The sequence below is a fragment of the Nematolebias whitei genome, chromosome 14 (assembly GCF_014905685.2).
Source record: "Nematolebias whitei isolate Nwh7 chromosome 14, NemWhi1, whole genome shotgun sequence".
Lineage (NCBI taxonomy): Eukaryota > Metazoa > Chordata > Actinopteri > Cyprinodontiformes > Rivulidae > Nematolebias > Nematolebias whitei.
In genome coordinates, this window is record NC_056511.1 from 42946296 (window position 1) to 42968538 (window position 22243).

The 22243-nt window shown below is 42.1% G+C and overlaps 1 protein-coding gene across 1 annotated transcript in view; it reads left to right on the plus strand.

Moving 5' to 3' along the window:
- The window catches only part of med13a (mediator complex subunit 13a), a gene marked incomplete in the record, with an annotated part of 94925 nt that overhangs the window by 39571 nt on the left and 33111 nt on the right, over positions 1-22243 (plus strand). Inside the window, 6 exon segments of the mRNA XM_037688133.1 lie at positions 8087-8232; positions 15839-16039; positions 16144-16338; positions 16470-16632; positions 18543-18653; positions 20673-21407. Coding sequence (XP_037544061.1) covers positions 8087-8232; positions 15839-16039; positions 16144-16338; positions 16470-16632; positions 18543-18653; positions 20673-21407 — 1551 coding nt within the window.

Consider the following 22243-nt stretch of genomic DNA (forward strand, 5'->3'; position numbering starts at 1 on the left):
AAGCGGAGCGCTACCTCTGTATCTTCTTAGCTAATGGGTGTGTATTACACGCCACTAGCTTAGCGCTACATCTGTATCTTCTTGTTGACGAGGTGGGGGAGCATTGGACATTTTGATAGGCAGGGCGCTCAGTTCTGTTGACAGGGTGGGGTGCCCTCCTTGGATAATGGTAGGGGAAACACTGGTTTATATTTCCCAGTCCATCCTTGTTAAAGAGATTACAGTTGTCCCTCTTATCGCGAGGGATCTGTACCCTGAAGCCCCGTGATGAGCGAAAAACTGCAAAGTAGGAATAGCAGTACAAGTAGTAAGTTGTAGTTTATTTTATTATATATATATATATATATATATATAAAGGTGTTTAAACCCCTTCCCACACTCTGTCAATATTCTAAACAATGTTTCTAAACTTGAAACTCTCTAAAAGAGCACAGAATGTCATGACTCCAGCTCTCTGCCTCCTCTCAGCCACGGTTGCACGTTGCGCTCTTGGCCACGCCCACTTCTCTGCAGCAGAACCGAGATCGCAGAGGAGGAAGGAGGAGCTGCAGGCGGAAGTTTCTCCTGCAGTGTGGGCTGCACAGAGGTGCAGCAGGTGCTAAATAATTTAAAATAATTTATTTTAAATACAAATTTCGTGCTGATCGTGCGGCTCATCCGTCAATCGGCCAATTGTGTGTCATGTCCAGTCTTATTTTGAAAAACTGCGATGGAGCGAGTCCACGATAAACGAACCGTGAAGTAGCGAGAGACCACTGTAATAATGTCAATGGCTTTCTTTCCTGGTAAAATAAAGGTTTAAATAAATAAATAAATATTCATGGCTTATTTAAGTTAATTGAGATGTATTCTAAGACCTTATGGAATAAATGTTTGATATTGCCCTTTTGCTCTTCAAATATAATACTAAATGCTGCCTTCAGGCCCAGGCCTCCTTTGCAAAAGAGATCTGTGATCTCAATGGGATTTGCCTGGTTAAATAAAGGTTAATAAATAAATGTTGTTGCTGAGATGGACATTTGAACTTGGAGAATTTTCAGGTGATCTTGGAAAACAGTTGCCTGTAAAAACCTGCAGGCACTTTTGGTCTTTCACGAACAGCCTTTATCTAAAATCAGATACCCTTGATAGCTGTTACTAGTGTTTGACAGGACATTGAAACTGCAATGGGCCTAAGTAACGGGTCACTCAAAACACAAAGATGTCAGCTATTTGAAGTCGGACTGTCCCTTTAAAATAGTGTCTCTGAGCTGTGACAGCTGGCGACTAGTTGGTGAACAGCCTAGAATGCAGATTTCCATGCTGCGCATACCAAAAAGAGAAAAATGTTGGTGCAGAAAGCTGCCGCAAAGCTCACTGGGCACTTGGTCACACAAAAACAAGTGCGTCTGCAACTGAAATTTGTGCATTTACAATTTTGAGTCAAGTTTGAGTCACCACCCAGTCTCCTACAGTTTTAGTACAGTGAATTCCACTTTTCTGAAGTATGTTTGCAATTAGACCAGCCTTAAAATAGAAGAAATATGAGATGATATGCACGGTTGCCAGAATATTTATTATGCAGCCGCAGTCTAGTCAGTTTATTTCATTGAGCTTTTTCCAAAAAGTTTATCATGTCAAGCCCCTTGACCCCACCTCCCTTAATGTTATGTAATCTGACAAAAATAAATAAACCCATGCAGCCAGGATGTGAACTTTCACTAAATTTTGTCAGGACATCACTCCAACTTTTATTCACTTCACTTCTGTTTATTTCTGTAGCTCCAAGTCGCAGCAGAAGTCGTCTCAGGGCTCTGAACAGGAACATACATGAAAAGTCAATTAGTAAAGTTCTGTTGTCTAAGGAAGCAGCGGACTCGTTGAATCTTCACATCCTGAGCCAGCACAGAGGCAACAGTAGCTCTCTCCACGTGTCACGTGTCACACGCGTGTAATTCTGCGGTTCCATCTTTTTATTCTCCAGTACTGTTCTCCACATTCACATCCTGTTCTGGTACCTTCCAACCTCTTGGTGACGCTGACCCCCTTTTCTGCTTTGGTTTCATTTAGTCTTCAGTTTAAAGCGTTGTTTGATTCTTAAACAGGCTCTTTCAATTTGTGCTGAATATTTAAAAAAAAAAAAATACTATCATCTACTTCAAAACTTTTTTAAACAGTTGCTGGCACTGATTTAATTCACAATAATCACTGCATAAGGTGAAATGCGTTGCTTCAGTCGAACTGGAAGCATCTCTGTTGGTCTAGCTGCTCGTTCCACTGCAGCTCTGCTTTTTTATGGGTCAGTAGATTTAACGACACTACATTTTTCACAATTAAAAGGAAGTAGCTGTCGATGTTAAAAAGTTCAGTAAAAACGACTTCTTTTTATGTGTTTTTAGCCCCTGCTTCTAGTTCTAATTCTTAGTCTAATCATGAGTTTATTGTAGCTTTATAAATGGACTATAAGTTCACCGCCTGCGCTGCAGCTCCAAGGAAAGTAATAAAGTCGTCATTAATCAGCGCTGTGGTTTCTCAGCATCTAGACTGGTCTGTTCTCAGCCATCTCACACACTTGCCCACCACGCTTGGCAGCTGCTCGGTTCCTCTTCGTGTTTCCCACGTGCTGCAGCGCGCGAGCTTGTTTGCCGAAGAGCGCTGCGCGTTTTCATGTTTGTGGAAGTCTTGGCTTTTGCGGAGAGCACAGGGAGCACTGTTGCGCACGCAAACATGCCAACGGATCCGACAGGACTGTACTTTGTCCCTGCACAAGCTTGGGTAACTCCCGCTCCCCCTGTGCACGAGGCGTAGGTGATGAGATGCGTCAGGCGCTGCTGTTGATGCACCTCGAACTTGGCTGGACACTGATCACAAGCCTCATGACATTTGTTGCTCTTTTCATACATTCAAATACTCAGCAGGGATTGCTTTTAGAGATGCAGGAACACGAAAATAAATTACTGGAAGAGTTTAAGGTTATAATCAGTGTTGCGTAACATTATTTTAAGTCATTTTCCTAGAGGCGAGCTTAATGTTTAAATGTCCACAGCTGGTGTGTCAGATAATCTTCCCAACCTCCCATTTGACTTTGAGGTTTAAAGCTGTGTGATTACAATTGTAAAGAGGGTGATTCCAGTTTGGTATGAGTGTGTGTTTGAGAGCTGGACTGTACTTCTGCCTGCTGAGCCACAGATGGCAGCCCTCCACCCCGAACCCCACAAGCTCACTGGATCGTGCAGCGTCAGAATGTGTGGCGTCAGGCTTTGTTTGCTCGTCATCCAGGGAGTGCTGTTTTTGTAGATGCTGCAGAACACACCGGCACGTCTAGTCGAGTGCTTGCAGTTGCTTGCTAGTCTTGAGGTCAACTTCCCCTTCTCTTTCTACCATGCGTCTACACAAACCGTAGAACGAGGTGCTGGTCAGCTGCACCGGAGCTTTTCTTTACTTCCTACAGATTAACACAGTCACATGCAGCTTTGCAAGTTTTCCTTTCATCAAATATGTCTCTGCTTCCTATATCTAGCATCAGGTGGTACCAAATTAATTGTAGTTTACTGTGCTTGGACTGGAGCTGCTGGGACACACCTTTTGAACAAAATCACCTTTGCTTTTTGAGCCAGTAGCTCACCCCAGATGTCTCTTTTTTAATCTACAGTGTTTTTCAGTTAGATACTGAAATCACGTCCACAACTAATCATAGAAGTTGCGAAAAGTGAAATAAGGATTTAAGAGAGACCAAAACTGATCTGAGTATTCTTTTTGCACCTTTTAAAATCTTAACTAAAACACCAAGAAAGTGTAATTTCAGCCTGTTATTGATTAGCTCATTAACAATAATTGGTTTAAGGAGCTCATGTGACCTTCCACCAGCCATGCTTGGCAGTTTAACCACAGAAAACGTCAAGAAGAGATGAGGAGTTCTCTAAATGCTTTGCTCTGCTCTTTTGCTAATGGGAGTGTAAAGAATGGGTGTCATTTGCCAGTCTGGGTGTCAGAGCAGAGCTCAACATTAGTGCAACCGTAGTTTTTTTTTTGTTTTTTGCACAGTAATTATTACTTGCATTTGCTGGCAAATTCTGTACTGTGCACATAAATGAGTGCAGCAACACTTATGTGCACAAATGGAGCCAAGCCTGTGAAAAAAGTCGATTTTGATTTAAAAATGCAATAAATTAATATGCCTTAATCTAACACTATTAATGTGCAGCTTCGAAGTTAAAACAACGTGTCCCTCTCTAAAGGCTTTCCAGCTTTAACACAATAATATGCTGAGTAGATGGCACACTTTAACATTGTAAAGGTCAAGTAATTAATAATTTTACTCCACTGCCAGATAACTAATGGTAAGTTAGCCGTGGTTTTAGATTGAAATACCAGTACACTTAAATAAAAGGTTTAGCGTATTGACAAAAAGAAGAAAGTGTTAATCAGCCATGTGCTCAGTTCAAGTGTTAAGTACTCCAACGGGGCAGGCGGTGACATTTTATAGAGTAATTATCAGCTGGTGGCCACTGTGTAAATTCTGGCCCGTTGGGCATGAAGGTTATGAAAACAAATGTTCCGTGGGATTTCATTTTTTTGCTGGTGTTTATTGTTTTAAAGCAATCCAAATCAACAAAGTGGATAAACTTAATAATTTTTGTAATCTTTCAACTTACCAACGAGTGAGGATTGAACAGAGTCTGCCTGAGACTCGGTCTGGTGCTTTATTTATAATGAACCTCACGTTTCGTGGTTTATTGCACCGTTTCGTCTTTGAATGGCTCATAAATAAAAATAAATACGTGACTGTCGATCAGTATTTTATTAATAGGTTGCTGCATGTACGATTTCAACGTGTGTATTTTCCATGTCAAACACAAATATCGCTTTGTCAGTGACTTTCCATTTATTTATTTTATTTGTTCATTTCAGATTCTCCTAAGTAAAAGAGCATGTCGCGACAACGCACATCGTATGTAGATAAATAAAAGCAGTAAAAGGTTTGGAGATTTTGAAAGTCTTAAACAAATCTGCTCGCTGCTACTCCACATAAAAACTTTATCTCTGCTACTTAACAGCAAATGCTGTGTATAAACTAGGAATACACGAATCCACTTTTTTCACTTCCGATACCGATATCTGAGGCTTTGAATCAGATCGATACCAATCAGGTATCAATCTGATACAGAAAAACAGCGCTGAATTAACTTGAACATTTTTTTTTAACACAGTCCTGAATGTACTGAATACACATTTATTGAACACTCTGCACCAGTACAGCACACCAGTAGCTTCACAAGCCTGGGCAAACATGTAAAAACAACACAACTTCAATTTGTTCAGTCAGTGCGGTTATGAGTGTAACATCCAATGTAAAATAAATAATACTAAAGATACTGAAACTGACAAAACAATGGGTTGACAACTTTGGTTAAATATGGAAAAAATTAACTTCGACAAACGTTTCAAATGGTTCAGGAATTCTAAATATAATGTACAATAAATAATAAAGGATCTGAAATAAGAGGAAAAAACAACAGCTTCACTAGCTTGTTTGGCAGATATTTAAAATAAACATCAATCGGCTCCTGTCTTTATGGATCGATCATATTGTCACAAATACCCAAGCAATTAATTTTTTCGATACCGATACTAATATCGGATCAGTGCATCTCTAGTATAAACCTCTTAACACTGAAATACAAATGTTTGAATAATGGGAGAAATTATTTTTTTAAATGTTGCACACTAAACATGGTATCAGGCTTTACAGATATGATGCTTAATTACAAGCGTTGTTGTTGTTGTTGTTGTTAGTTTTCTGCAACATTTGCCGTCAAGCTGCTGAGTTTCAGGTATTTAATAAAAACTGTTTTGCTAGTTGAAAATCGCAACTGGTAGAGCTGCTGCCTCTCAACGAGAAGGTCGCTGGTTCAAAACCTGGTCCAGGGGCCTTTCTGGGTGGAGTTTGCGAGCTAGCTTTAAAATGTTTTCTATAAACTCATTTGACAAACATTCATCCATCCTTTATGTTTCTTGATCAGCCAGAGTTTGCTCGTGGCTCGACTCTCTCGATGCAAGGCTGAACGTTTTCCCACAGGCGTATGCACCAAGTGTTGTGTGACTGGTCAGAAGTTTGTGGGCGTGTTTGTCGGTGCAGAAATGCGCTCTGCCATTCGTCTGAACGACTCTTTCTGAACACACTAAATTAGTGAAATGGTCAAAACCTCCTGGATGGGGATCGTGCAGACATTGTGCACGGAGGGGTCTGTCTGCTGAAAAGTGTGGTGCTTTCTTCACGACAGATTTGTAGCCAAACGGCTCGTGCAGGGACGAAGTGGAGACTGGTGGGTAGAAACCAGTGCAGTGACATATATTACAGAAGGAGGGGTTTCCCTGGAGCTCCTCATCTGTGTCTCATGGACTATGAAAGGTGTGTGTGAGAACTTGATATTCGCAACCACGTGACTGCGCAATGACCGTTCGGCTTCGGATGGAGTATGCAGGGCCCTTTAATCGTCTACAGGAAGGTGTGTCGGAGCACAGTTGGGGAGAAAGGACTGATATTTGCCTAATCAAATCCTCAGGGAAGGCAACCCTCCTTGATCCACTCTCAGATTTACTGCATCTCTTATTGTGTAGTCATTTGTCACTTGTGCGGTCTCCTGCCTCTTCCTGCAGGTGTGTGTGCTGGCAGAGGGAGGTAAACCTGCAGACGATATGCTGAGTGTGGCCCCTGCTGCTCTCCATCCGTCCTGCTCCTTCTTGATTTCCCTCTGTAGTTTCTTGGTTTGCTGCTGCGGTCAGACTGGCACAGACCGGCGTTGTTGTGAGCAGAAGAGCTGGTGTCTTTATGTGTGTGTGTTACTGTTTTGTTGCTGGGCTTATTGGCTAGAAAGCCGGGGTCAGTCGGGGCTTGCCCCTTTGTTTACACACTGAGCAACACACGAAGCAGCCAGAGGCTCACCTGCTCTTAACAAGGCTCACGACCACCTGTAAAGCATTGTTTTTTGACCGTTAGTACTGCACAACCTGTGGGTCAACCACGAAAAACACAATTTCATCATAGTCTGTTGTAAAAGGTCCAACTATCACAACATTTTGACATGGGCATCAGATTAGCTGCTACGTTACAGTCAGGTCCTGTGGACTGATTCTTCTTGTTGAAACATTTAGTTTTTTTATCCAAAGTTCTTCTTCAGTCTGAGGAGCTGCAACAAACTCAGTCTTATAAATAGCACCTTCTCATAGTGGATCAACCAGTTTGCTGCTGACAGCCTAAACTATTTGTTCACACGCAAAAGGTCAGGTGTCTCTTGTAAACGATTCCCCGAGACTCATTGTAATTAACCTGTATAAATAAAAATTGAATGGAAAAAAAAAAAAAAAAGAGGACCATCAGCCTAACAATTGGTCGTTAGTGCTCTGATGGCCACTTGCTATTCACAGGGGGCTGAGTGATACTAGCAATAACAACATTGTAAGAGGGGAACAGTTGATCCTCCACCCCTGTTTAATGATGGACGGGTTATTTTCACAAAGATGGCCTCCTTTACTCCTCTCAAACCATCGTTCCTCTCTGTCCAGGATGTGAACATCTTCATCCCTGAAAGAGTGACCGCTGGCCTGGAGATGAGTGTAGACCTCAGACCTGATGATGTTGATCTTCTGTGCTGGTCCATCCTTTTGGCCAGTGGCTGTTTAGTTTCCCCGAAGCAAGACTGATCACCCTCCTGACCCTGAACAGCATACACAATATTACTCTGTTTGTGCCTGGGGACTGGATCTTTGGGAATTAGCTGCTTGTATTTTTCCCTCTGTATCTATTTCTAGCTTCATGCTCCCGTCCTAGTCTTTGTCACATTGAAGCAGAATATCATGATGATATATTCTATCCTTTGACAACAGTTTCAAAGACCTCTGCCGTAGCCACCTCGTACTGTTCTTCTTCTGTGAGCAGGAACATGAGCCCTACAGTCTGATCTGCTTATTGTCTGGATGCTGCCGTCACTCCTCTCCCTACCCTGTTTTCCATTTGTGTTATTCATTGTGTGGCATTGCAACATTAATGTATATTTAAGTACAGATGATCTGTACATTTCTCACACTTTCCTTTTTTCTCCTGCAGTGAGCACCTGTCCTGCGCCTTCACCTTTTTCTTACACGGTGATAGTAATGTATGCACCAGTGTGGAGATCAACCAGCACCAGCCCATCTACCATCTAACAGAGGAGCACCTCGCTCTGGCCCAGCAGGCGTCCAGCCCATTTCAAGGTGCGTCTCCACTTCATGTTCAACAGCAGCAGTGTAACTTGTGGTGTTTGGTTTAGGACTGAACATTGTCTGAAAGTGATCAGCAGATAAACAAGTGATTAACGTCACTCTTTGTGCCACTTTTATTTAATCTTCATGTGAAATGTCCGACAGTTAATTGATGCTTCATTGTCTCTAAAATCAAACTCTTATTGCTGGTAGTCATGTATGAATTATTGTATGTAGCAGATGACAGAGGCCTCCTTGTGGTGTATTTGACACATCATGACGTTGTTGGAATTTCCCACTTCACCAGTGGAGGGCACGGCTAACCACAAAGTTAGCTTCGCTAACCGCTAATTGCTAACTAAAAAAAAATTAGCTTTGATAATGCTAAACTGCTAAAAAGGATAAAAATAAATAAAATATGTAGAAACTAATGCTAAGGCACTAACTGTTATTATACGCTGCTGTCACAGACACTGTAAGACTGTGTGTAATGTGAGAACATTGTAAGTGAACTCAAAACGGTTCATAAATCACAAGTAAAGCGTTCATGTGCCGTTCAGAGGTGAACTTTCAGGAATTAATCCGGTCCATCAGAACCAAAGAGATGGATTAGAACTCTGCTTCAGCACAGCAGAGTTCTAATCCACTGACTAAACAAATTGTTATTCCACTATTGTCAGAACTGCGCCCACCACTGCACTTCACTACAGAACCAAGCAAAGCTTTACTCAAATCTGACAAACCATGCTCTCCACTGGAAACTACAATTGCATGTTGTTTTTGTTTGTTTGTTTGTGCAGTTCCATGCACTGACACTGGCAGGAACATAGTTACAGACAGGCCACTAAATGAGTTGCTTTTGTTTTAGCGTTTTATTTATGGCCTGCTGTTGTCATCTACTTGTGATGTGGTAGAGCAGTGGTTAAAGTTGTCGCTTTACAGAAAGGGCATCGACCTGGTGTGGCCTGTGTGTGTGGAGATTGCGTGTTGTCTCCTTGTCATATGACGGTTTTCTCTGAATACTCCAGTTACAGACCAAAAACATGCATCTTCTGTTAATTAGTAACTTAATTATCATTAAGTATGAGTGACTGTCGGTCTCTATTCATCCGGTGGTGGACTTGAACCTGCTCAGGATGTCCTCTGCATCTCGTACGGTAACTGCTGCAGGTAGCATCAGCTCCCCCGCATGGAAAAGTGGGTAAAGAAAATGAATATTTTCATCATAATATTTACATCTTATTCTTTTATCATTTAATCTTTGCCACATCAGTCTTACAAATGTAGAAAAACAGTAAAAAAAACCAACATCCTACTTCATGTGATTGTTTTTAAATTTATGTATTTATTTTTAATATTACTGCTGTTTTATATTTAACAATTTTGGCGAAAACATGCTGTTAGCAATCATCTTAAAAATATTTTTGGATGGAAATCATCTCAAGACCCCACACTTGCTGTTTCACAACCCACAGTGTGGTTCCCACCCCATCCTTGGGAACCATATTTCTAGCAAATAGGGAAAACATCCACTCGTATTCTTATTTATTTATTCATTTATTTTTAAAATTTCAACTAATACAGACTTTTTGTAAGAGTTTTTTGTTGTTGTTGTTGTTTTCAATGAAAAATATTAGCAATCTGCACAAGCTGTGTTGCTGCTGTTGCCAAGAGAATGGACGTATGATCTTCTGTCAGGCCGTCTTTCATTACAGGATGGCCAGCAGCCAGTTTGAAGAAGAGGAAAAAATCTTGCGGCCAGCTCGAGCCAAACTCTGTGCAACTCAGAACTATCGGCTGCTTGAATTTCCACACACACGGCCTAATTTAACCACTCTGATATGTTCCGTGTTACCTGGAAGAGAAAAGACGTGTTTGACTTGTAATGCTGCCATGCTCTTGATGACGTGCCCAGAGGTTCAAAACGTCTTATCTGCTCGGCCATTTTGTTTGTAATCAGGAGTTTTGTCAACATAACTACAGGGTCGGAAGGTGCTCTGCTTGAAGTTTCATATTATCAGTGGAAATTCTTTGTTTTTAATGAGTTGTTGATTTAACACATCACATATGCATCAGTGTAAAAACAAAAAAGAGTCAAAATAAAGTACTACACAATCAAAGCTGAGGAGACTACCTGCCCTTTCTGGTTCTTGAAACATCCGTCCGTCCATTATCTTTACACACTTGGTCCTTTTTGAGTTGCAGAGGTCGTTGGTGCTCATATCCACCAATCACTGTGCGAGAGGCCTGGACAGGTCTCCAGTCCATCACAGGGACACATGGGGACAAATGAGACAAACAACCATTCGCTCTCTCACTCACACCTAGAGACAATTCAGAGTTACCAATCAGCCTAACATGCATGTTTTTGGTCTGTGGGAGGAAACTGGAGTACACGGAGAAAACCCACGCATGCACGGAGAGAACATGCCAACTCCACCCAGAAAGGGTGAACAGGTGACCTGCTCGCTGAGAGGCAGCAGCTCTACCAACTGCGCCACCGTGCCGCCCGTTCTTAAAACAACAAATGTTTAATCTTAAAGGAGCCCCAGCCCAGATTGCTTCTAAGGCTTTTCTTTTGTGGCATTTAAAAGACTCATTGTGTCTTTCTGTTCAGTGCCCTGAGATGACCTCTGTTGTGACTTGGTGCTATATAAATAACTGAATTAATTTAATTATCTTTACTCGCATGAAAACAATGCACCCGGAGAAGTTCAGTAAAACCGATGAAATGTGTTTTGCCAACAACTTAAACTCACGAGCATCAAATGTCACAAAGACGACACTGAAGACTTGAACAAAAACGCTCGCCAACAAATGGAGGTCAGAAAGGTCGGAAGGTGATGGTGTTTTTGCAACAGCTGAGAGTGTTTGATGTATGAAGCTCCACCTTCTGTCTCCAGCCATCCACAGTAAATTGTTATTGGGAGCAGATGGGAGCCGATGCTTTGGCTAAGAACACATCACACAGGTTATTGTCAGGGAGCATGGAACAGATAAATACCTCTTCAAATTATTATTTAAATTATGTTTAGTTTGCATTCTGTTATGATTTAAGAACTGAATGGCTGAAAATGCTGTGACTCCTCTAAATATTCAAGCTTCTTTATTTGTCACGACACTGTCTACACTGGGTCCCAGTTACATCCAACAAAAGTATAAAATGTAAAAGAAAGACAGTAATAAGATCTAAGATATGAGCTAAGAACAATGTTAACTAAAATACTATAAATATCTAAGAAAAGCTGAGGATTCTGTTAGAAACTGTCTTTTAGTGTTAAGATGCTTTGTGTTAACGTAGCGCTGTCGGTCACTGGCACTGTACATAGAAACAAAAATGATAACGGGCGCATTATGTTGTCTCAACCTGTGAGCAAATTCTCTTTATTATTAAACGTGGCAACAGGTGAAATGTATAGGCCTGTCATGATAACAAATTTTGCTGGGTGATTAATTGTCTCAGAAATGATTGCGATAAACGATAATGTTTGAAATAATTAGTGATTATTGTCAAACGAAGGATTTTTTTCCCGAGGTCTTCCTGTTAACTTAGCTCGTAGCTTAGCTGCTTTTAATAATCCAAAAATACAATTTTGGACAATTAGAATGGGTTTTAAAGAGAAAGGGCGGGGTCAGTGAAGAGCACCAGAGTTGAGCTTTTTGTCCAGTGTCTTCAGAAAGAGAGAGACACGAACAAACGATAAAGCCGATAAATGAAAATGAGGTCGATAATTTTCATCATGCGATTAATGTATTTATTGTTTATGCAACAGGCCTAGAAATGTACGCTTTATTTTACCTCAAAAAGCAAAACTCAGATCTGGGAATAAACTTACGTTCAACTTTCTTCTGATTGCAAGTTGGAAAACCAGTAGGATTTGCTAATTGTTTTGCACAGGAACAATACTTACCAGCGCTGTGATATTTAAAATAAAATGTAGGAGTGTGCAGTATTATTTAGATCACCATATCAGCTGTGGATAAACCTACAATTCCCCCCACGTTCTCTTCTGGTATCATTATCATTTAATTCTGGTGTGAGCATCAAGTCCAGGGAGGGTTCGCTGGATTCACCAAACATTATGGTGGGAGAGTGATTTTCTAACAGAGAACTCAGAAAATCTGAATTTTGAGTAAAATGGACCATGTTTCAAATCTTTACTACTAACCAATCAAACTTAGCATTAATGAAATATTAATAAATTTAAACATGAATGCACTATTTATAGTTTAGAGCCTATCAGACCTGGTAATTCTGAATATGAATGGGTTTTGTTTACATGTCAGCAGTACAAACTCAGATTAATGGTGCACAAAATAAACTTCAATCTCTAATCTTGGCTTGGAAGTGTTTTTTTTTACACAACTACATTTTTTATTATGTGCATATAATTTAATAATTTCATGTTTCAAGCTTAGGAGACGCCATCTGCCTCTATATCCCTCCACCCCCTGTAGTAACGGTGATCACCTTCTGCGTTCACAACAATAATTCCTGCTGCCAACCCCTTCACTGTCTCTGGAGTCCAGTGAAAGACGATGCTTTGGACGAAAATAAGATAATTATTGTAGCTTGACATATGGATTTTTACGAGAACATCATTGGATTTTGTCAGTGATTTAGGTAATCATCGCGCTCCTCCAACATCGGTTAATAAATGGTAATTGTTTTACTAGTCACACACACACATCGTTTTTCATATTGTCAAACAGAGGTGGCTTTATTTTATGTTTTATTCTTTTTACTCATCCGAACATTGAGTTATTGCAATAGTTAAATGCTTTATTTGATTAACAAATTAAGCATTCATGACATTTTCAGGGACTGACCCGGATGAACTCCACCCGGGCGTCTATAATATTCATGTTTTATGATCAGCATGCTCTGAGTGTGGCGTGCGTCTGTGGGCAGGTGAGGGTTTCCTCTGCCGCACTGCGTCTCCTCCTGGCTGACCAAGCGTAGCGTTGAGGAAGGGCTGACATCCACTACTTTTTATCCATCAACACCCCCTCAACCCCATCCCCGTACTCCTGCTTGCCTCTGCCAAGCTTGGTTTACTGTGCGGCAGAGCGCTCCGGCACGCAGATCTCTCCAGGATGTGACCTCATAAAAGAGCACAGAGTGAATGTAATGAACTCTCAGCCCATTACACTGATATGAGCACATTTGACACGTCTTCAGGGAGCCAGCCATAGACGCTCGGCCAGAGGAGGACTGAAGGGAGGGTCCAGGAGAAGGAAACGGTTCCAAAGTATCGTTTGGGTTTTTCAAAAACAAGAATCAGGTTTTAAGTGCAGGAACTAAAGGAGAAAAGCATCGTGTTAAATTTTAAACTGTTAAAATGATCACCTACAGCTTTATCTTATTGTACACAGGATGAGGAACCTCTCTGCTGAGACGGGACAGTTCATAGATCCACGGCGCTGTGGAGCAGTCCCAACTCAGTGTCACATAATGTGTTCTATCGCTGTTTCAAAGCAAACTTTTTACTTTTTTTACATCTTGAACACCGTTCCTCTGACAGTAAAATGTTGTATTTCCCAAAAATTAGACTTTCATTAGTAAAACTCGGCAGTGCTCCCACTCTTCTGGTGTCATTTTCTTCCACAGCTTCTCCTCCGACCACAGCCTTTAAATATCCATAAAGTCCGACCTCTCAATCAAAATCAAATGTCCAAGCAGAACCTGTCCGCATCTTATTGGTCAAAGTTGGAGTTGTCAAGATTTCACTCCTGGTTCACTTGGCTACGAGCGGGGTTACCATGGTAACAGCATATGTTTTTAAGTATCGCTGTGCCTCTGGAGTATCTACTTTTATCAGGAACACAACAGAAGAGCAGCTGGTGCTTTTTTCCCAACAGCAAAGCAAGTACAAGTAGTCTGGATAATAATTAAAGATTGTAACTAGTGTATTGTAGTTTTATGCTACACATTGTCTGACTGGTTTTCCTCATGGAAACGCGACATGACAGTGCAAGAGTTGCTCGTGTTTTACTTAGAAAGTGAAAGCGTGAAGCATTTTGCTCTCGTCTTTCACGAACAATAAAGTAACTGACACCAATCATGGCAATAGGACTACCCACCTAACACTGAGGAGCTTCCTTTTTATCGTGCGCCCGTCGAAAGACTGCCAAATTATGGTATAGTCTCCATACCTGCGTACATAAACTTTCTCTTTCCTGGGCCAGAACTTCTGCTCCACTCAAGATAATTTAACAAAACTTGATACACATTTGTACTACTATAGAGAGTAAATTGTGTACACTTTTCATCACCCCAGCTTTACATATCAAGGTCAAAGGTCATACAAGCGCTTTGCTTGTCAGGGCCTTTGCTATAGATTGCTGTATTGCTGTATGATAGATTTATTTCTTGGTTGATTTCTTTCTGTATTCTCAAACCATTATTGCTTCATGGCTGGGCACATTATCTGGCTCAATGTCTTCTGCCAACAACTTGGTGTTTAGCTATGTGGTACTTGTCAGTGCAGCATCAAAATGAATGGCAGGACGCGAGATTTCCCAGCAGAACATTACCCAAACCATCACTGTTCCTTCAGACCACTGAAATCATTTGTAATGTTTAATATTAATATTTTTCTTAACTACTAGCATATTGAGATCATTACTACATGTGGCTGCTGAGAAACATGCATAGGAATAAACTTAAGTATAGCTTAATGAAAGTCCTGAGGAATAAAGCTTTGGGGATTTTGTGAGAAATTGCTTCCATCACTAAGGTCAGTGCTTTTTGCCTTCAATGTCCAAACCATTTTCTTTTCCATTGTCCCCTACCATTTTCCTCTTTAGGAAGCGTTTTTTTATCATTTTTTTCCCACCGCAACCCAGCCATTGGATCAATACCTGGGGACACAGCCCATCCAGTGTGGTAATGACATACTAGAAAGGCAGAGGAGAGAGGGACATTAACAAATGCGCACTCGCACACCCACCCAGACAGCCAGTTTGTTGAGCCATTATACCCCTTCTCAATATCTCGCTGCTTGATAAACACTGGGAAAGATGAAGCATCGTGTGTAGATGAATGCACGTCGCTAGTTGAAGTGTTGATGGCTTCTGTGCTCACACAATGCATTATGCATCATGTTTAATGGAACAAACTGCATTGGCTGATGGATTCCATAAGCAGGGTGATTGGTTCTCTGTATGACTGATATGTTGAAAGTCTTGTTTTTGCCAATAAGTGCATTTTTTGGAAGCATCTGTTAATGGGCTTTGACAGGCTGCTGCTATTCAGTAACTGCTGTATGAAAAATGTCAGATTGATGCTTATTTGGTTGGAAATGACAATAAAATAAACATTGGTAAGAAGAAAAAATGTCTTCAGGATGAGAGGAATGTGATAATTACTGTACATGGTAAAGGTAAAAAGGAGGGAAATATAAAAGCTAGCCATAACTGTTTTGGCCAAACAAGGAAGTTCATATAAACGAAAGTGGAAAAAGAAGTAAAGGGAGATAATAAAAAAGGAAAAGGTGTTATTAAACAAAAGGAAGAGAGGGTATTATTACACCGGTGGAAGACGATGTAAGAAATTATGAAATGTGTCGATGCTTTTTAAAGTTTTCTGTCGTCTTCACTTTTTTCTCCTGACCAGTGATCCTGAGTCCGTTTGGCTTAAATGGGACGCTAACTGGCCAATCATTCAAGATGTCAGATCCTCCCACACAGAAACTGATTGAGGAGTGGAACCAGTTTTATCCCATCAGCCCCCGTGCCAAGGAGGGTGTTTCTGAAGACAAGGCTGAGGACATGGACTGGGAGGATGACTCTCTGGCCTCTGTTGAGGTCCTCGTTGGTCAGTTTTTCTTTTCTTCAGTATAAAACCTTTAGTTTGATCAAATTAAGGTCTTCTTTTTGCGTTTATTTTTTCCAACACCCCCTGTGTTTGGTTTTGTGTAGGTGGTGTGCGAATGATCTACCCAGCCTGCCTGGTCCTGGTACCTCAGTCTGATCTCCCCGTCTTGGCCCCTGTGGGGTCCTCCCACTGCACTGCCGTCTACTCGGGTGGCCACCAAGTGCCTGCTTCCCAGCGAGAGCCTGCCATGTCTTTGGTGACCCTCACCCCTCCCACGTCACCTGAGGAGGCGCACACAGGTAACGGTTCAGTCAAGGTGTAGATCCAGATGTCTGCCATCACAACATTGAGCTGTTGGGTGGAGGTGGGCCAGAGAATCGGACTTTGACGTGTCAAACATACTGTAAATGTTGCTCTTCTCACTCTCTAGTGGACACTCACTCGGCCCAGAAGTGGGTAAAGATCCCTTCATCGTCTGACGCGTTCAGCGTGGACAGAACGAGTCACCACGGAGGAAAGATTCCACGCCGGCTGGCCACTCAGGTGGTGGAGCATGTCTGGCAAGAGTGCAATATCAACCGAGCCCAGAACAAGTAAGTCCGTCTCTGTGGCTTTAAAGTGGCACGGATTGCTGCACTAACATATAAATACAGAAAGTGCTAAAATCTCTATTTTTTCTACATTTATGCTGTAGAAGTATAAAGATAAATATCAAAATCCCTGTACAACGGGTGCTCTTATTTTGTACTGTCTTTTATTATCCAGTCTCAGCAGTTGAAACTTTTTTTTTGTTGTGCACCTAAAAAACCGCTTTAATGCAGATGTCTGTTGCAGATTACTGCATGACAAAAACAGACATTCTGAAAGAGTATTCCTGGGTAAATAAGGGCTGGTATGTAATTATTTTGGAAGTAAACAATACCCGTATATCTGCTTTGACGTGATGCTGGATGTCAGCGTTTTGTTTTATACAAAATGAGCAGGCAAGAGAATTAAACAGCCGCCAGCAGAAGTAGGTGTTACTGCTCGCTGGTGTCGAGCATAACATTGATACGCTCAAATGATCGTTCTCCTCTTGATCAGGAAGGGCTGTTTTGATGAGCTGTCTCAGTTTTTGTTTTTAGATGGTGATGTCGTAAATCAGAGCAGCATTTTTTACACTGTTCTGTTTGAGCAGCTTGTGTTAATCAGTTCTGTGTTGCTCAAACGATTGACTTGTTTATCAACCCTCCTTTTCTGGATGCTAATAACAGTCATAACACCCGCAGCTCCACAGGTAAAACTAAAAAATCGTGCCTGTGTTGTACTCGTTAGGGCAGGGCTAGTCAAGTAAACTGCTCAGGGGGCCACAGTTACTGACACCCAGCAGCTCAGGCATCCAGCAAATAAAAATATGTAAATAAACTAATTGTTACAACGATCTGTTACCTTTTAAATTTGTTAATTTTGTTGCATTGAATTGCAATAAAGAGAAACCCAGAACCCCCAAAATAAGGAATGTATATATTTTTAATGAACTCATTGGTGAGCTGGACTGAAGTCACCAGCGGGCTGGAAGTGGCCCGCAGGCCACCAGTTGAATAACCCTGCGTTAGGGAGTTTACTGCATAAGAATGCATCAGCATCAAAGCACCTTTATTCCTGTTATTCTTCCACTTCATCATGATTTCAAGAATTTTCAAGAATTCAGATTTTTATTTTAATAGAGCTTGTATTTTGTGCAGTGACTGTTTTTCTGAGGCTTACGTTCTAGTCTGTGTTTCTGTCTGACTGTGTTTATTAGAGGAATGTCAGGGAGTGAGAGACAGATGTGTGATGTCTGAGCTGCTGGCAGCAGCGTTGACTTTTGACATGATCTAAGTTCTTCTTTACACGTCTTATACACCAAAACATCAGCATGTTGTCACTTTAGATTATTATAAAAGTACGTCTCAAATTACTTTTGGACTTTAAAAAATAAAACTGATGAATGTTTGAATTTCAGCTGCTTTGGCACATCTCAGGGTTTTTTTCAGAAATTTTCAAGGTCTCATCTGAGACTGAAGAGCAGTATCTGAAGTTTTTTATAGTACCTTTCTGCATACGTCATTTCATTTACTTTCTAGTTTTATAATAGTCTGACAGTTTGATTCCAGCTTATATGGAGACAATGTTGCCAAATAATTAAAATGATATGGTGTGCAGTTTTGTCCTGTGGTTTATTGTATAACTCGACAACAGTGCATCTGACACATTTGGAGCACCCTGGGACGTGTTACCCTTTGACCAAGAACAGAGCGTCAGCTATAGTTAGATTTTGGCTCGTCAGCCAAATATTATTGCTTTAAGGATGTTGATGAAACCAGCCGCACTAAGAGCTCTTACTAAAAGCAACTGTATACCACAGAAAAAGTAGCCACGATTGCACACTTGAAGGGTTCTTTATGCTTTTCCCTGAAGGCACACAAGGAAAGAGGCAGAATTTTACTTCAATATCGTGTTTTTGTTCCCCCTCCCTCTCTAGGCGGAAGTTTTCAGCTGCGACCAATGGTACCTGTGAGGAGGAGGTGACAGAGAAATTAGGAGCTTGGGATTTTGTGGTGCCTTCGCAGAAGTCTTACTGCAGCTGTTCCAGGTCAGTCCCTTACACTGTTGATGTCCCACGTGTGCAGAAATTCCTCCCAGATTTCAAAGAGGTTACACAGAAACGATAAGTCTTTAAACACTGGCAGAGGGAGGTCGCTGTCGGCAAAATACCTGCCGGTTTCATCCAGGTTGAGGCTCTGACGAGCATATTAGTCTTCATATTTTTCTGTTTGTCACTGTTCCATGTAAGGGACAACCATGGAGCGCTGGAACCTCTGCAGAGTTGTCTTCTCTAGGTTTTATTGCCACAATGATGAGAATGATGTCAGAGTAAAACGATGGTTTAGTCTGACTTCTGCTGAGCTGCTGTGATTAGTCTGTGTTGTTTCTAATTTAAACAAAAATGGGTTTGTCTTGCTGTTTACGTAGACTTGTTATTAAAATCTGAACAATTAACATTTACTTGTGGACGTTCTGTGCCATGTGTGTTAATATTCTCTATCCGCCTTATTCCTAGCCCCCATGGTGCCTTTCGTGAATTATGGGTGCGACTTCCGGCGCGGACCAGAACCAGTATTTGTTTTTGTGTGAACAGTCTGAGCTGATGTAGTTTCTCAGAGTATTGTGGATTTAATTTAAACATGTAGGAACACCACCTGTCAGAGCTCAAACAGGACGATATAATCATACCGCTGCCTGCTGAGGACGAGGAGTGGAGGACGAGCTGAAGTGGCTGCAGATCACATCTTCTAGCATATTTAGCTACTTCATTTGGTTCTTCCAACAGTGAAGTGATGAACAACCTGAAAAGCTCTGAGGTGCATCAGTATCTGCACAGTAATAATGTTGTTGGTGTTTGTTAAAAGAGGTGACACAATCTTATTTATCTGAAGGCAGACAGAGCCCAGGCTCGGGTTAATTGTAGAGACTATCATAAAACTGAAGATGAACAAATATTATAAAGCTGTGACCTCCATGCACTTGAAATCAAACCTGATGTTCTCGTCACTGTTTTCAATCCTTCTGAGGATCCGCCGTCTCTTCTCCGGTGGTTTATTGTCATCCAGACACGAAGTAGGATGCAGGTTTTCCTCCGTCGGCCATTTGTCAACAAAGTAAAATGAGCTCACAGTTTTGGGTGGTCTCTTCAAGTTCACATTTTGCAGCCACATTCTTCTTAATTCCTCATCTGTAGGTAGGAGATGAAACTACACCTCTTTTCACAGGAACACTCTTTTTGGTTTTGGGTTCGTGTTCAAAACTCTGTTGTAGCCGCTGATTTAATTTGGGCTGGTTGTTCTGCAGCCGTGAACACAACAGGTACCTGAACTCAGCACGGCTATTTTATTAAACTTTATGGTTGTTAAATAAATGTAAAACAGTGTTTTATCTGCTAAACTGAATGCAAATTACTTTCAAATAAACCGCTGTCCGTGCGCCTCTACCATGGTTAACCGATGTTTACTGCTACTTCCTGTCTGACAGGAAGTTGTGCCCACAATCATTTGTACAGTAGAGCCCCCAGGAACAAGGTGGATATCGTAAATGTCTTGTCCATTCAAACAAATCTTTTTTTGATGCATGACAAAGTTGAACTTGGTAACATGCAACACTTTCAACATGACACTAGTTTAAACTGCTGCGGTCATCTTAGCTGAGGTCTTTCATGTGTTTATCATGACTCTTTGCAGCAGCACTTTTTTATTGTTCTTCTCAACATCTGAGCCAAAAGAACAAAGATTGCTTCAAAACATTTGATCTGAAAACAAGTACTTTGCCCTCTGTTTGATTATATAGTTTAGCTGCCATATTGAAGCCCTTGCGTGTGGTGTTAAACTTTAAAACGAGCATAAATGACCAGGCGGCGTTTCTCTCGAACATCACTAAAAAAAATTATTAAGGCTGCCTCTGCTGCAGGTGAGAGAATCACAGCTTTGTGTTTCATCTTGATGACAATTAAAAGTCATAACTGGGCATTTTCTTGGTTTGCTTTATCATCCATCTCTGCTGGTTGTTGTCTCCTTCTCTGACCACTCTGTAACTTTTTTGTTCACCTTCTTCACTGCAGACACAAATCAGTAAAGCAACGAACAGGCAGCACTCCAGGCCTGACCCAGTCAGCAGGCCAGCCCCCCCAGACTCCAACCAAGCACAAAACTGGAGGAGAAAAGCCTGAAAAAAGTGAAAAGCAACAGAAGAGACCCCAAACCTCTTTCCATCATCGCAGCCTGACCAGTGATGAAACCTCCATCGAGACAGAAGCAACAGTTGGCCAAAGGCTGTCCATAAGGGGTCAGGATGGAGGAAGGTTTCGCTCCACAGATGTCGCTGCCATCTCTAAAGCCCCCCAGCTCCACAGTGGAGCAATCAGCACCAGGCCTGCAGAACAGCCCAACTCCCCACAACCTCCACCACTTAGCCCCCACCCCTGCGAGCGTCCCGAGGAGTCAGGGGAGGGCATTAAGAACCCTTCAACCCCCAACAGCCAACACTTTTATCAGCTACCGTCAGAGCCCTGCCTGGTCGGGGTGAAGGGTGGCAGCGAGGAGCCCGGAGGACCCGAGTGTCTAAATCAGCACTTCCACCCTCACCCTCATTCTGCAACCTCTGCCTACCCTGAGCCTCCTGAGCCCACTGTGTATGTGGGCACAGCCATACACCAGGAGGATGACGGCTCCCACACACCGTGGAGGTTATACAACCTGCCCCGCAGGAAAGACGCTGAGCTGCCCACGCCACTGCTGCCTGGGGACAAGCTGAGAGACGAGGCCTCTGCAGCACAGGACCTGGTGTCAGTCACAGAGTAAGTATCAGCCTCCAAAGATCACAGGCCAGTGCCCTCTCACTCTGAAACACAGGCAGTTTAAGTTTGTAGCCAGCTATCAAGACCATCCCATCATTCTGGTTACATGGTGGTCCTCAGTTCCTCTTACTGATCCATATTTAATAACTGTCATGTTAAATCCACCTTCTTTGCTTCCCATCCATCAGTTTTAGACTGTTTCCATAGCGCTCAGCTGCACGGCGTGTTAATCTCTTGCCACGTGCCCTTTTGACATCATACATGACGAATATGCAGGTCCCGCACCGCTCATTGATTCCTACACACAAACACGCTCCACAGCTCGGAGGGAGGACGAGTAATGACGGGGTTTAGATAAACAGAAACCTCGGTAATTGTAATGGAGTTGCAGCTGATAGAATTTCTGTCTGCTGGCTATCACTTTGGCTTACGAGAGAGAGAGACTCGCCAAGACAGAATTGTTAGCAAGGAAGCATGGGTGGGAAGAGCCGGGGGGGCAGGGGTTTGTTCACCGTGAAGGAAAGCAGAGTGACCAGTAGGATGCAGGGTGGATGAATTGTGGGATTATTGTATCTGTGGGGTTATGCAATCCCAAGGGGCCAGCCACTAGGCCAGTTTTTTCTAGTGAGCTGTAATCCTTCTAGCCCCAGCTCTGAATGGCTGCTAATCTCTTCCCGAGCCGCTGCACACCACCTCGCATCAGAGCTGGACACGCAGGTGGAGAGGAGAGGTGCAGTGAAACGTTGGAGGCAGGGAAGGGGAGGAATGACGCATAAGACGGGTCAGTCCCTGCTCTCCTGCCAGATGACCTCTTTATTTATTTTGTTCCCTCCCCC